This window comes from Ovis aries, chromosome 16 (assembly GCF_016772045.2).
Source record: "Ovis aries strain OAR_USU_Benz2616 breed Rambouillet chromosome 16, ARS-UI_Ramb_v3.0, whole genome shotgun sequence".
NCBI classification, from domain to species: Eukaryota; Metazoa; Chordata; class Mammalia; order Artiodactyla; family Bovidae; genus Ovis; species Ovis aries.
In genome coordinates this window covers 37,730,808-37,745,956 of record NC_056069.1, presented here as the reverse complement: position 1 = coordinate 37,745,956, position 15,149 = coordinate 37,730,808, and the positions used below count along the sequence as shown (strand labels likewise).

Genomic DNA, 15,149 nt, shown 5'->3' with positions numbered 1-15,149 from the left:
ACAGCAATATCCCAAGTTCATATTCTCTCTTTTCCATTTTGTGTTACCAGATTTCACTTAAATGTGCCCATCCACTCCTAAAGTCTAAGTTAAAGAAGAATATTACCAATCATGCAATATCAGTCTCAAATCAACCAAACGCCATTTCCACATCTTTTCTTTGACAACCTTCTTAGATCCCTGAAGTCTATTTAAGATAACTGAAGTCTGATGTCAGGGGCTGCCCATAATTTTCTTTGGAGAATTTTTTGGGAATTCCTAAATTATCCCTTGAAAAAAAATCAAAATAGGAAATTGATGCTACAAAACTAAAGTGGAATTTGCAGAAACAACTCCCTTGTGTAGAAGGGAAAAAAAGCTGTAAAGTGTTGCGCCACTTCTAGTGGACTATTTCAGGAATAATTCAATTCCATTGTCACCCTTGGCCCTGGGGGCAAAAATGCAGCTTTTCCTGTTCCAAGGAGGGACTGTTCTCTGACTTAACCTGTGAGGCAGAGATGAGGTGAGCCAACCAGTTCTAGCGTTCACAGTCTTTTTCACTCTGCGAAGTGATACTGCCTTATTGTTTGGGTCAGGTAGTTGGGAGCACAATCTCCCACCCCCTGGGTGCGACTATTCCTTGATAGATTAGATAAGAACAATTGATGAACTTTTAAATGCTGAGAAAACTAATCAGAACTGGAAAGGGGGGGTGGGTGTTGGCCATAGCCCAAGAAATACGCCGACTGAGATGAAAGCACCTTCTGAACTGTTTCTCCATCCCATGCTTCTCGGCTTCTAAGTCTCCGTTTCTCTCTTGTCTTTCTTATCTGTCATTCCCTCAACTCTCTTATCTCCACTGTCTTTCTCTTCTCCTCAACCCCAACTTGATCCCCAAAGACTTAATTTTGAAAACTCTCTTAACTGGGCAAAACATGGACTTACATTTTTAGAAATGCATTCTTTTTTGTAGTACCTAAGACTCTACATTCTGAATTTAATTCAGAAAATAGTTCGGGTGAGCATGTGAATGAATGGAAGTTGCTCAGTCGTGTCCAACTCCTTGTGATCCCAGGGACTATAGCCGGCCTGGCTCCTCTGTCCATGGAGTTTTCCAGGCAAGAATACTGGAGTGGGTTGCCATTCCCTTCTCCCCAGGATCTTCCTGACCCAGGGATCAAACCCGGGTTTCCTGCACTGCAGGCAGAAAGCATGCTTCCAGGTGAACATATCTTACTCACAATTCTTCCTTTCTTTTTTTTTCTTATAAAGAAATATTAAAAATATCTTAATTTTAGTTTCGGGCAACAGACTCAACCTCAGTTCATTTCAGGTTGGGTTATGGTTCCAGATTCTTGATGGCAAGGAATTGGAGCAGGGAGGGTGGACCTTGGGTCACACAGTCTGTATGAGTCCTTTGGCCCCAGCACTCTTTGCTGCTTCCCAGCCTCATTTCAAGGCCCGGAGTCATACTCCTGCTTCAACTGTTCTGGGAATCCAGGCCAGATGGATTTGGGTTTTAATGTCCATATGTTGCTTTCAGTTTCTCTGAGGCTTTCAGTTCCTTTTTTTTTTTTTTTCCTGTGAGGGACAGGCCTTCCTTGGGAAGAAAGAGCACCCCTTGAGTCTGACATGTTCTGCCATCAACTTGTGACGCCCTTTCATTAACTTGGGACGAGTCTGGTCCCGTGCTGGAACTCAGTCCCATTCAGCATCCTGCCAGCTAGAAAACGTACTGTCTCGATCACCACCTTCCTAAGAAAGTTGTACGATGCCCAGAACATAAAGGTCTTTTCCGTGGTGAGTTAGGCAACCCCAGGGAAAGAGGGCTGTTATGGAAATGGCCAACAACTCATCCGGTGGTTGGTTGTAAATCATTCTTTGGGGGAATAAAGGCAGAGGGGGCTGGAGCTCTGGCCCTCAAAGAACTTCCTCTCATTAAACAAGAGCAATTTGCTGCTCTCTGCGTGCTCTGTCTGCTGTGAGGGAAGTCACCTGCTTTCCTCATTCACATCAGTGCTTCTGGCAGGGTCTGGTTGAAGGTTCCCCACCAGGAGTGCATCTTTCCACCTTGTAGAGGTCTCTTCTCAAAGCCAGACTCCACAGGTGTTAACTCAGAGTCGATCTGATCAGCTCCTTGCCCCCACTGCCCAACTCTCACTTTTTCTCTTAGCTGCTCTTTTCTGTGATCCTGGGTTTCCCAGTCTTGGCGAGAAGACAGTCATTCCTTTGTGCTCGGCTGCTACAATGAGGTAACCAAAGAAAGGGTCTTGGTCTGAGGCTGTCAGCTGTTACTAATCACTACTCCCCGGCTCATCACGGGTCCCACTCGCCTCTCCCTCTTGCTCTGCTTAGCACACATAAAGAAGATGAATGACTCCCTGGTTTCTCTTCAAAAAAGCATATTGTGCGGCACATTCCAATACCGTGAGCGAAGGATGGGCTAGTGTGTGGGGTGAATGGGTATCTAAATCACCTCTCCGTGGGCCTCACGCCGGCAGCTGTGGCCTGTGAGACGTGAACCTCAGAGCTGGCCTTCTGAGAGTTTCCTGAGACCACGCTGAGAGAGAGAGGAAGTTGATGTGATGGGTTCCCAAGTTACTGGAACCATTCGTTACAGGGCTGTGTTAGGCTGGGATATGCTGTGTTAGGCTGGGATGTTAGGTTATGCTGTATTGGATGGTTAAGACTAGTGCAGAAAAGGGCTTCCCTGGTGGCTCAGATGGTAAAGAATCTGCCTACAATGTGGGAGACCCAGGTTTGATCCCTGGGTTGGGAAGATCTCCTGGAGAAGGGCATGGCAACCCACTCTATTACTCTTGCGTGGAGAATCCTCATGGACAGAGGAGCCTGGCAGGCTATAGTTCATGGGGTCACAAAGAATCAGACACAACTGAGCGACTAAGCACAGCACAATGCAGTGAAGACAAAGCTTGACCATTCGGAGGGCCTCACCAGTTGGTTACCCAAAAGGAGGGCACTCAGATGTATCTGACTCTTCGAGACCCCATGAGTTGTAGCCCGCTAGGCTCCTCTGTCCGTGGGATTCTCCAGGCAAGAAGACTGCAGTGGGGTGCCATTTCCTCCTCCAGGGGATCTTCCCAACCCAGGGATTGAAGCCACTCTACATCTCCTACACTGGCAGGTAGATTCTTTACCGCTAGTGCCACCTGGAAAACCCCACCCAAAAGAAGGATTCTCCCCACCCCAAGGTTAATGAAAAGGACCCAGAAACTCTTGGACATGAGAGGTAGCAGAAGTTGAAGCTGGGCCTCTGTGTCCCCTCTCTGCTCCCTTCTGTGAAAGTTAATTTTCAAGGCTGACTATAGCCAGAGAAAAGGGATTGTCTGCTCAGTCCTACCACACTGAGAATCAAAGGTGACTTATGATATAACTTTTCCTGCTACTGACAATCATGTCTGTTCCACTACATTTCCTATTTAACAATCTGGAAAAAAGAATGTTTCCTTTTTACCTTTCCATGGCATTCTACTAGTGAACACCAGGGCTCAAAAAAAGACTTTTGTTGACAAGCCTCAAGAATTGAATTAAAAAATCAACTTGGCTGACAAAGTGATATGCCAGTGATACATTTGTTAGGAAGCATCTTTGTCCTTCTCAGGCAAAATAACCTCATAAAACTAAGTGGTGTCATAGGTGAATGAAACGCCAAGGTTTGTGATGCTGTGAACAGCCATAACAGGAAGGAAATATTGGCCAGGGGGAAAACCTCTGTGAGAATATTTGTGATTTAATTGACTGTGAATTCCACAAAATCATCTCAGCTCTTTGTGGAAGATGGTTTAACTCTCTTCACCAAGAATCACTGATTAAAGTAAAAGCCTTCTTGGCTCAAAATTCCATGAAGCATACCTTTTCTAAAAGTTTTCCCTTCATTATAGTGTCTGTAGAATTTCTGTTCAGATGAGTTGACCAGATTCCAGCAATCAGCACCGTCATTTCCTTGATCTCCGTTAGAGATGGGGTGAGGTCTTAGGTGGAGTGGGTGGGCAGCCCCAGGGGAATGGAAGCAAGGTGAGAGGGTGGGAAGACTGTAGCTCATGGCTCCTTTTTCAAGCCTCTACTCTCAACTGAACGTGGGTATATACCAGCATTTGCAAACTCTTTTTTTTTTTTTAACCAGAACCTGCAAATACCATACAAATGTATTTTACACTGTGACCTGGCTGCACACAGACATACACACGTGCAGCTGAAAAAAACTTCACAAAGCAGTATTTCCCTCTTACCCTACATGATACACTATCGTTTTCTATTCTATCCTGTTTCATTAATAGGATAAAAGATACTAGCTCATGACCTACTAAATTGATTTCATGACTGGCATCTTAAGCATTTATTCGACCTCACCTCCTCTTCCATTCCCATCTATGTGTTGGGTTTTTCATTTATTTGCTCATTGTTCTGTTACTGTGTGACAGATAGGACTATAGCAATTACATAAGCTCATCTGTAAGAGTGAATCCTGTTAAAGATGGCAAAGAATAAAAGAGCGGGGGAGGGAGAGGGAGCTTTCTTCATTCCCACGCTATAGATAAGGAAACTGAGGCTTACAGAGGTCACAGGGCATCCCAGAGCTAGAAGTAGCATCCAGGTATTCTAACCTCAGAGCCTGAAATCTTAATCACTGTGCCACAATTTTTTAAAAACAATGTGCTTCTGAAAATGCCTGAGGTTGGCCTTAAGTAGTTTGAAATATTGACTCTTCGATTAAATTCTAAGGCTTTAACCAGCTTATTCATTGTGATGCAGAATTATGATACAATTTCTAACCTAACTAAGATTGCCTTCTGTTCTAGAACCCCTAGAATCATCGAACTTATTTTTTTTTTTCCAATCTAGTTTATAAAGAAGCTGGAAGAAAATATTCCGGTAGGAAAAAAACTTCACATAGTTTTAGAAGGAGATTTAAAGCAATTTGTTTCATGCTCACTCCCACCCCCTCACACCTTTCCTTAGAGCTTTTTCTTCTGCTGTGTGTGCTGAGGGTCCAGGGTGCCCTTGCTCCAGCGATGGGCAGATGCTTTAGGACCCAAGAGCTCCTTTTTCAGCCTGTAAATATGAAGTACATTGTATTTTTTAGAGTTTAACTTTCTTATTGGAAAAAAAATTACCTTTTATTCAAATGAATATGGCATATACTACCACTCATCCTTGATTTCCTTGTTATAAGTTTGCCCGTCTTAAAATTCTAGGAGGCTTAGGAACAGGCAGCTTTCATTAGATGAGTGTCTGAGAAACCCTTGGTAGAGAAGGAGTATATCTAAAATTAAACTAAAAACTAAAATAGAGCAATATTCTTGAGGCAGCAGTTGCCACCCCCTCCCTTTTCCTTTCTTTCTGGGCCTGATCCAGTGGCCCTGAAAGAACAATGAAACACCATCAGGGTGAGTAGAAAGAGCAGTCTTAACAGAAGGCTTCTTCTTTAGATTTCACATTTCAAAGCCAGAAACAGGAATCATTGGAGGAATATACTGAGACCCATTAATGTATAAGACAGGCCTTTAGTAGATGGGAGACTAAAATCCATGCAAAGCCTTAGGAACTTGACATTATTTATATGTTACCCTTTAATACTTGACTGAATACATATTTCATTTATCCAATAAGTCATACCAAATATTATACCAGAAGAAATCTAATTTACAATAGACTTACAGAGTTCCATATACATATTTATTGAACACTCCCTCCCCATCCCCATCTTGCCCCAAAACGTGAATTTCATGCATTTTTGTTGTGCTAAACTGATTACTTAAACACTATCTTCATAAATAAAGAGGTAAATGCTTACTGACCCATTTGCATTAAGAAACTCTCTTCCTCTCTCTTCAGAGTGACTGTTGCCTAAAATATTCAGGTGTTTGAAGCAAAGTCTAAATCTTTTGCATTCTAGAGAATGTCTTGTTCAGTCTTTTTTAGATGCTTAACTCATGGGTAAACATATAATAGGTTTGCAGACATGAATGATTAATTACTTTTTAAAAATCAATTTCTACTGGAGTATAGTTGACTTGATTACTTTGTTGACAACTGGTATTTGATGGGATTGTTTTTAGAAAAGAAGACAAGATCTGTGTGCCCACAGTCAGCAAATATCCATGATCCTCAATGCTCCATTAGAACATATTCTGGGCTCTTTTTCTAGGAATGATAAGGAATTTGAACGGATTGATCTGCGCTCTAGCTAGTCCTTCTGGTGACCAGTGTGGTCCACTTCCCCCCAAGGTGGGGGAATGTCAGAGTTTTTCCACAGTTACCTCCACGTATGCAATTTTCTTCTAGCCAGATGGCTCATTTCAACATTGAACTCAAATGCAATAAAGTTAGAGAAAGCTAATATGGATAAAAACGCATGAAATGTGGGTGACTCCTAGCTTGTGCATAAGGATTGAGATATAGTAGAAAGGGTACTCCCTTTGAGTATGGGTTCAAATCCTGCCATTACTGTTTACTAGCTGTGCAACACTGGGCAAGTTACTTAACTTCTCTGGTCTCTTGTCTCTTTACCTTTAAAATGGTATCAACAATATCTGCAACATACAGTTGTCATGAAATTAGATGTGCCACTGGTGAGAGGAAGAATTTGGTGAGTGATTTAGTGGATCAGCACAAAAGTTAACTCAAAATATACAAAGCATATAAACTTACAAACATGTCATTGTAATTGGAAGAACTATGACGGAGCTGTAATTAATAGGCAGTATACTATTTCTTGGGGTTCAAGAGGATCTCAATTCCGATGACAGATTGTTTTCATAATAAAGATGTCAGGATATCTTGAATAGGGTTGGCTCAGCTAAGCCCAGATCAGATGCAGAAAAAGGGACCAGTTAAGATCATTATCTTTACTACTTGCCCTGGAATGTGTTTCTCACATACGTATTTAGATGAACACATAGTTGTCATAACATACTCCCACTAGTACCTGCATACCCAAGAGACCTCGTTCACCCTCACCCCAGTGCCCTTTTCCTCCATATATTTTAAAATGTCGAGGCTCCATGCAGACTTCCTCCTTCTCAAACATTTAGAGCACTTCCTGCCAGAGTTCCCTTTTCTACAAAGTGATTTAGTGCTTTACCCTTGTGCCCAGACACTCTGACATTTGTGTGCCGCGCTTTGTCTGGAATTTCGGGAGGCTGGAGAAAGGACATGCCCCAGAGTTGGAGTGAGAGACAGGGAGAATGACAGCCTGCTTGTGTGGAGTTTCGCCTTCCAGAGCCTTTCCTCCATTGCCTTTGCTCCTCCAGCATCACGGCTGTTCTCTTGCAGCCCAGTATTGTGACAGATTGCCCACACCCATCCTACCTTTGCCCTGATGACAGTGTGTGGCTTTGCTTCTAGCGGTCCCTTCAGTTTGACAGACTCTCCTCAGAGAAAAGGGGAGAGGTTAGAGTTGGAAGGAGGAGGGGAGGGGGCACTGGGGTCCCCAGAGCAGAAGTCAGCAAGCAGCCCCGTCTGGGACACCAGACCCTTTCAGAAGAAGGATCTCCATTGAGATGTGGTTAATAAAGATACCCACACACACCCCTGCCTTTTCTAAAACGTTAGCAGTTGCTGCTTTATTCTCTTTCACAGGATCAGGGTCAATATGCAGAGGTTGGTGAGGCCTCTCATTTGACCATCGATTCTCCTTCTGGGCTCATTGCTAAAAAAACAGTGCTTCAGTGTTTGTCGTCATCTGTTTCACAGTTGGAAAGTATGGAGTAAATACTCATTGGTTTTCTTTTTTAAATTAACTTTATTTTAGAAAAGAAAAAAAAAAACAAACCTATAAACTTTGTTTCCTAGAGCTGATGGCCCTGTAGCTGTGAATTCCGGAGGAACAGTCCCCAGCCCTCCCCCATGGTGGGAGGGAGGGAGATTTAAGCCTCCCCCTTTGTCTGCCACGTTGGTTTCCAGTGCTGTGCCTTGACCACTTAGCGCTCTCTCTGAATAGCTATAGGTCGGGAGTAGTGGGCAGGAGCGGCAGAGAAGAGTTGGCGTGAGAACGGAACAGCACCACAGAATAGAAGGCGAGAGGGAAAGAAAGCATCTCGGAGGAAGAGAATACTGCCGCCTGGTACCCCTAGCAGAGATATCCGGCCTTTTGTGCCCACACCACTCGCCCGCCGAAGAATTGCAGGCTTCAGTGGTGACGAGCTCAGGCAATGATGGGAAAGAGAGTGGGCCCCTTCTGGGAGAAATGATTTCAAGCGCAGGAAAGCCAAGATATTTTGAGACACCATAGGAGACCTGCGGATGAACCTGGGGGGATGGGACCACGTGGATTGAGAACAGATTAGCCCATTTCTAATGATGGTAAAGTGTTGAAGTGGCGCCAACCCCACAAGTGGGTATTAACCCTAGGCTTCAAGAAGCCTAGGGCAAGGATGAAAGAAGCTAACTTCACTGCCTTAAAACCAAAATTGGCCTTCTCATTTGTGGGAGCTGTAGGTGGTTTTTTCAGGGGCAGAAAGTACACTAAATTCAGTTACACAAGATCTGGGCTCAAGTTCCCACTTCATTTTACTTGGTATTAACTAAGAACTGAGAAATTTGCTTAATTGCTTTTTAATCTGCCTTATAGATTGTTGTTAAAAATAAAAATATAGCAAGTACTACATGCTTATTATGAAAATTATGAATGATTTGATTCAAATACACATGAAATTATAAATTGGAGATCATGGCTTCAATTCCCATATAAGCTCATTACCATTATCAAGATTTGGGGGCAAATCCAGCCAGTTATCTGGCATTCATGGACATTATCCAATATACTTTACCTTACTCTAAATACACTGATATAAACAGAGTCACTACCTACATATTGAACCACTGTTAGAGTCTGATACCGATCATTGAGCTACAGTGTAAACTTTTAATATATTTATAAAATTATGATTTTGCCTAATAAAATAGTTTGATTAATTATGAGTAGATGATGCTATAATTGAATCTTAGTGTTTTAGGGAGTTTGGGGGTGAGAAAGAAAAAAGACAAATGAGGAAATGGTTAATGAAACAGAAGAGCCCATATTATGATTACAAAAACTTAATCTTTTGAGAGTTTTGGGTTATTTCCAATTTTTTTCCATCCCAAGAGGCATGGAGATGTGTTCCATTTGCTAGAACAGTTAGGGAAACATTCACCATCATGCCTCCTCTCTCACAGAGGATCATGCCTTGCCTGAGGTAGACTTTGAAGATGTCCTGAAAAAGAGGGGAAGAATGTTTCACATGAGATAAGGTATGCCAGGCCTGTGGGACAAGGTGGAGGAAGGCAGAGCAAAAATGAGAGGAACCTCACCAAAATTACTGTTTTTAAAAACAGTTGATGAGATGAGATAAAATGAAACAACAGAGAAGCTATTTGAGAACTTTGGCCTACTATAAATGTAAATTGAGGATATCTCAGTAAGTGAATAGAATAATAGCTTAAATTTTACATTAAAAATAAAAAAAAACTTACAAGTGCATACGTAAAATAATAATTCTTATAAAAAAATTTAATGGTAGTTACTCTGTGTGAGTCTGCAGAGTGCTCAAAACTTGAGATATGCTTAGATTATCCTGCCAGAAACCTTTTTTAAGGTATCTCTTCATACACACACACACACACACACACACACACACACACACACATACACACACAAACACACCATACTCACTAATTCACACTCATAGCTTCCCCAACTAGTAGCAACCTAGGAAAGAATTTGATTGCCCCTTCAAACCATCAGAGAGTCATGTGAAATCAACTCTTGGGCCAGAAAATGGGTGATCACGTGTTAGCTGACACAGCTGGTGCCTAGCCATTCTATGGCTTTTTCCCTTCACCTTTTGCAATGCCCTGATTCAAATTGGTGCCAAGTTCTCATAACATGTATAAAATCCCATTGCCGGGTGGGAGAGGGTTGGGGAGTGAAAAAGGAAATGCTCTTCCCATTACCTTCCACTGGACAATTCCCTGAACTGATTTCCTGAAAATCTCCTTCTGTTTGCCTTCCCTAGGAATGGCGGCCCTAGATAGTAAGGCATCAGGAAAGATGGGGATGCGAGCTGTAGTCTATTACATGACTACGACCATCATTGCCGTGGTGATTGGCATAATCATTGTTATCATCATCCATCCTGGGAAGGGCACAAAGGAAAACATGCACAGAGAAGGCAAAATTGTACAAGTGACAGCTGCAGACGCCTTCCTGGACTTGATCAGGTACGTCCTTGCAAGCCCATCCTTTTGAGTATATTTTGACCACCTCTCCTCTTTCGGGGGGAGCTGATCAAACCCTAGAAGAGGTATCCAACTGAACCAGTCCTGCTGGGCTTGAAATGAAGATCACATGTAACAGAAATGGAATTAAGGATCCGTTTTCTGATCTCATGTGAAAGAGATAAAAAGAGCAAGGAAAAGATAAAGATTTAGGAGCCCTGCTTTTAGAATTCACAATCTGAGCACTCAGTCCTCTTAACTGTGCAGCTTATCTTGGAATATTAATATCAATAGTTCTTTTGTGTGTATGATTTTTTATTGAAGTATAGTGTTGTGCAATTACATAAGTTACAGGTGTACGACATAGAAATTCAAATTTTTTTTACAGGTTATACTTTGCTTATAAAATATTGGCTTTATTCCCTGTGTTGTACAGTATATCCTTGTAGCTTATTTTACACTGCTTGCTCTTCTACCCCTATATTGCCCTTTCCCCCTTCCCTCTCCCTGCTGATAACCACTAGTTCTCTGTGTCTGTGAGTTTGCTTTTTTTGTTATACTCACTAGTTGGCTGTACTTTTTAGACTCCACATATATAAGTGATAATCATATAGTATTTGTCTCTTTCTGACTTATGTCACTTAGCATAATGCCTTTCAATAATTCTCGACCTGCCTTTCTCAAGTCTTACTGTTTAAGGCTATTTTTTCCCCTAAGTATAGCCTGTTCATTGGACTCTTCTAATTTGGAACTTGTGATCTGTATCACCATCCGTTATACACAACAATTTATTTCCAGAAGGGACCTTAGAGATCGTCTGATCTCACCTGTCCTAAGATTTTCCTTTTGTACTATTTATGAAGAAAGGATTTGGCAAATCAATAATAAAAGATGACTTCTTTAGCATTGTTTTTATATACAAACCGTATACTGATTACAAATTAGTTTTATCTAATACTTGAAACAGACCCAATGATATAGTCTGTTTTACACAGAACTGAGAAGTAAGCCTAAATTTGATCCTGGCACTTCCCTGCCTGCTCTCTATCCACATTTGCTTTTGCATGGGTCAGGTCCTAGAGGGAAGCATGTTGCAGGCTCAAAAGGATCACTGAACAGGGTGTGCAAAGGTGCGGGCTGGGTTAAGGGAACCTACAAGTGATGGTGAGACACTCGGGGACTATCAGCAATAGGAAATTGTTTTGTTACCACCTGTTGCTTTGAGGTCAGAAAGGGAGCTATTCCTAGAACTCAGGATAAGCTGTAGCCTTGGGAAAGGCCACCAAGGACAGGGGCTAGAGCTCTAATTTGGAGGAAGGGAGCTATTGCCCAACCTGCCAAGAGAGAGAGCTGGAAGAACCTATACATCCACTTCTCTCTCCCACTGCTCTCTGTGATCTGTCAGCCCCTCCCACTGGACAAACCCAACAGGAAGCTAGAAGGCAAGGGGGCAGCCTCGCAGGCACAGAGCAGGATGGCAGGTAGATGGAGAAGGACAAATGGAAGATACCCTAGCACAGACCTCAAGGTGTCCCACCTGCTCAACAGTCCAGCCAGCAGCCCATCCAAGCTGTCTTCCCAAACCTAGCTCTTTCCTCCTTACTTTCCAATGGTCCTATTAGCAGAGTGACTGGCTGGCCAGTCCTAGATGTCTACTCTAGGATTCCCCACTGACCATTTGAAAGCAGCTCCTCGTAGCAACTCAGTGCCGTCTCAAGGAATAGGTCCGTGGCTGGTGGGTTCAGGAGTGAGTTGGATAACAAAGGACTTCTTCAGCAGCACCTCTCAATACCTACCACGGGTGACTTTGTAGCATCTGTGTGTAAGCACTATACAGCCCCCTCTTGAAAGCTTTTTCCAGGGAGTTAATGGCAATTATCTGAAGGTAATAAGCCATTCTGTTTTAGTTCATACCAAGTTGGCACCTGATGACACTGATTTTATTTAGTTCATACAGTTAATTAAAGCTTTTCACCATTTTTTTCAGAGACTTTACCTTCAGGTAGTCTGGACTGGGGGTATTTTATTATATTCTCTTTCTGTATAATTTCTACTCCTTGTTTAAAGAGCTGACATCTTGTCATTCTCAGATGCTTTTCTGCCCCTCCTTGCCCCAGTGACAAGTACAAGACTAGCCTGTCCTCCCACATACACCTGGTTTGAGCATTTATCTTGGAATCTCCTAAACATTTATCTCAGGGTTCATAGAAACAGACCAATAGAGCATAGATGGGAAGAACAAAGGAACAGGATGGTCTAGGCAGTGAGAAGAGACAAGAGTTTATAACCTTAACATATCGACGACTCACAATTGCTGGAATCTCAGGCTCCGACCAGCTGCCCAGGTCGTGTCTCCTCCACAGGCTTCCATCTTGGAGCCCTGGTGATAGTTAAACCCATCTCCTCTTTAACAGATGAGCAAACTGAGACCTCCATGGATGCCACAAGTCACCCAAGGTCACACAGCTGGTTAGAAACTCCCCAGTGAGAGTGCTAACTCTTATTCCTTCCCCACCATGAGCACAGACACTGGTCTGAGGAAGTGACAGATTCTGCCACCTGGGCCCCAACTTCAAGTTCTGTGGACCATCTATCTCCCTGTTGGTTACCAAAGGGCTAGAAGCTCTAACCATTCAGAGTCATTATCTCATCCCCCAGTGTTCTTTGGGAGGACTTTGTGGAGAATAAAATTCCACAGTCTGACCATGACATTTGATTCAGAACATTTGGTTCCTAAACACCCAGCATGATACTAAAATGACCCCTATTGAATGACCCTTAATGACCCGCCCCAGTCAACCAGAATGCTTATGCTAAAAGGCATTTCCATTTTCACTTGGGTTCTTCCTGGGAGCAAGATTTGATGTCTGAATTTTTAAAATTCATTTGTCTGAAAAAAGGACAGATGAGTTGAATGTGGGACTTAAACTGAAAAATATGAACTACATGGACCACACTTAGGGATGACCTATATCCCATTTCAAAACTACCAAAATCTTTCTCTTTTTCCATTTGCCGCTTAGTTGGATGCAATCTTTACCTTACACACAATGAACAGGTATTTAAGGAACTAATTTATTATTTGGAAAGTTTCAAGTGATCATTATTTTCTTTGCAGGAATATGTTCCCTCCAAATCTGGTGGAAGCTTGCTTTAAACAGGTAAATACTCTACAGCCATAAATTCCCCTTTGAAATTCCTCTTTGGCAAACAGAGTGTGGCTGTCTTTTTAATTGAATTTACTTTTTTTTTTTTTTTCCTGTTTCCCTGCAATAAGAAACACTTCCTTTGCCAACTAGATGGAAAGCACTAGAGTTTTCTGGGGAATTGGGAGGGGAGGGAGGGGTCTTTCCTTGTAGGGAGGGGAGGGAGGAGTCTTCCCTTGTATTGAAGGCTTATTAGTTGCCAGACACTATATGTCTTGCATACAAATGGCTCATTAAGTCTCTGTTAATTGTTAAGAAGGCTAATCAGGAGACTTTCTCCCTTCCTCCATATCCCATACACAAAAGCTCACCAAGCACACAAACTCCAGTATAAAATATATTTACAACTTGCTTCAAAGATTAGGGAGATTATTCAAGTTTCTGGGTTTGATTTTAAAAGTCAGTGGGTTGTGTTTTTTAAAAGTCTGTTAAGGGCCTTATGGATTCTAAAGGAGGAACCATGTCAGAAAGGATTGCCACCGTCATGTATTGAATGTCTGCTCTGTGCCAAGCACTAATGTTATATTTACTCCTCACATAAATATGATGGGTATCATTGTCTTCATTTCATCAATGAGGCAACTCATCTGTGATCATTCAGAGGGGTCATGTAACAGGCATTCGATTTCACAAGGAGTAAATGCCAGACCCAGAATTCAAACCTATTGTGCTGATTCCAAATTCTGTCATCTTTCTGCTTCTACATTCTGTTCCCCTTCCTGGAAAGCGGTATCCAGGCTGATACGACACTTCCCAGGAGGCCGTAGTGAGCATCAGTTCTTTCTAGCACCAAATCCAAGGAACCCTTGGCTCTTTGTGTTGAACACACAAATACATTTTACTATTGGGGGATAAAATGAATAAAGCTCATTCTAACCTCAAATGAATCTTTTTAAAAAGCTTCATTACCCAAAATATTAAGAGGGAAACAATTAGACATTATAGTTGTTAAATAGTAGTTTCCAAACATTTCCCCAGATGGTGTCACTTTACCCTAACCCTTATACTTGGGATGTGTAAAATAAACAAAACCAAACCCTGACCTCGTGAAAGACCAAGTTTTCCACTCTTTACTTTTCTTCCCTTTTTAAAATTTGTATTGACCATTTTTAATAGTCAATTTTGCACATACTGCAAAATTCAAACAGAATTCTTTCTTTAAAGAGAAAAGGCTGACAAGGCAAAATCTAACTCTTTTTACTCAAAACAACTGTAACCATAAATAATAATCCCCTTTCAATCCAGCCAGCCAACCCCAGCACCATGGGGCTGATTCTTCCAGTTAGTCAGCTGGCACAGGACGAATTCAAAAACGTTGATTTCTAGCAGCACCAGAAAGGTGCTGACTCACGCAGATTTATTGTATTCAATATTTGGTTTTGGATAGCACTTACACGATTTTGAAGGAGAAGCAAATGTATCGTCCCAGATCTATTTGTCTTAGATCAGAATGCAAGTGAGGTTGCAATTTCTGTGTAGGCTACAAACTGTCTTAGGGAAAAGAGTTGGAGGTGTAGGAAAGGCTAGTTGGGATTGAAAATTCACCCTAGACAGTCTAAAATTGGGGTGCACTAAAATGCATAAGCACCCCAGTTGAAGAGAGATTTGACTGCAATAGGAGACAGAAGGGGGCCAGTTTCTTTGTTAAAATGACCAGCAATGCCACTGATTGTTTAGGGATGTCTACAGTATTGACAGCTAGTCATGTCCTTGTTTGGAAATGATAGTTTCCCACTGCACAAA

The 15,149-nt window shown here is 42.1% G+C and overlaps 1 protein-coding gene across 2 annotated transcripts in view; it reads left to right on the top strand.

Annotated features, from left to right (window-relative positions):
- Nucleotides 1-15,149, top strand: part of SLC1A3 (solute carrier family 1 member 3) — an 80,660-nt gene that overhangs the window by 54,744 nt on the left and 10,767 nt on the right. For both annotated transcript variants that reach the window (XM_004017043.4, XM_042233857.2), the window contains 2 exons: nucleotides 9,999-10,203; nucleotides 13,319-13,361. In XM_004017043.4, the coding sequence (XP_004017092.1) occupies nucleotides 9,999-10,203; nucleotides 13,319-13,361 (248 nt within the window). The remainder of the gene's footprint in view (nucleotides 1-9,998; nucleotides 10,204-13,318; nucleotides 13,362-15,149) is intronic.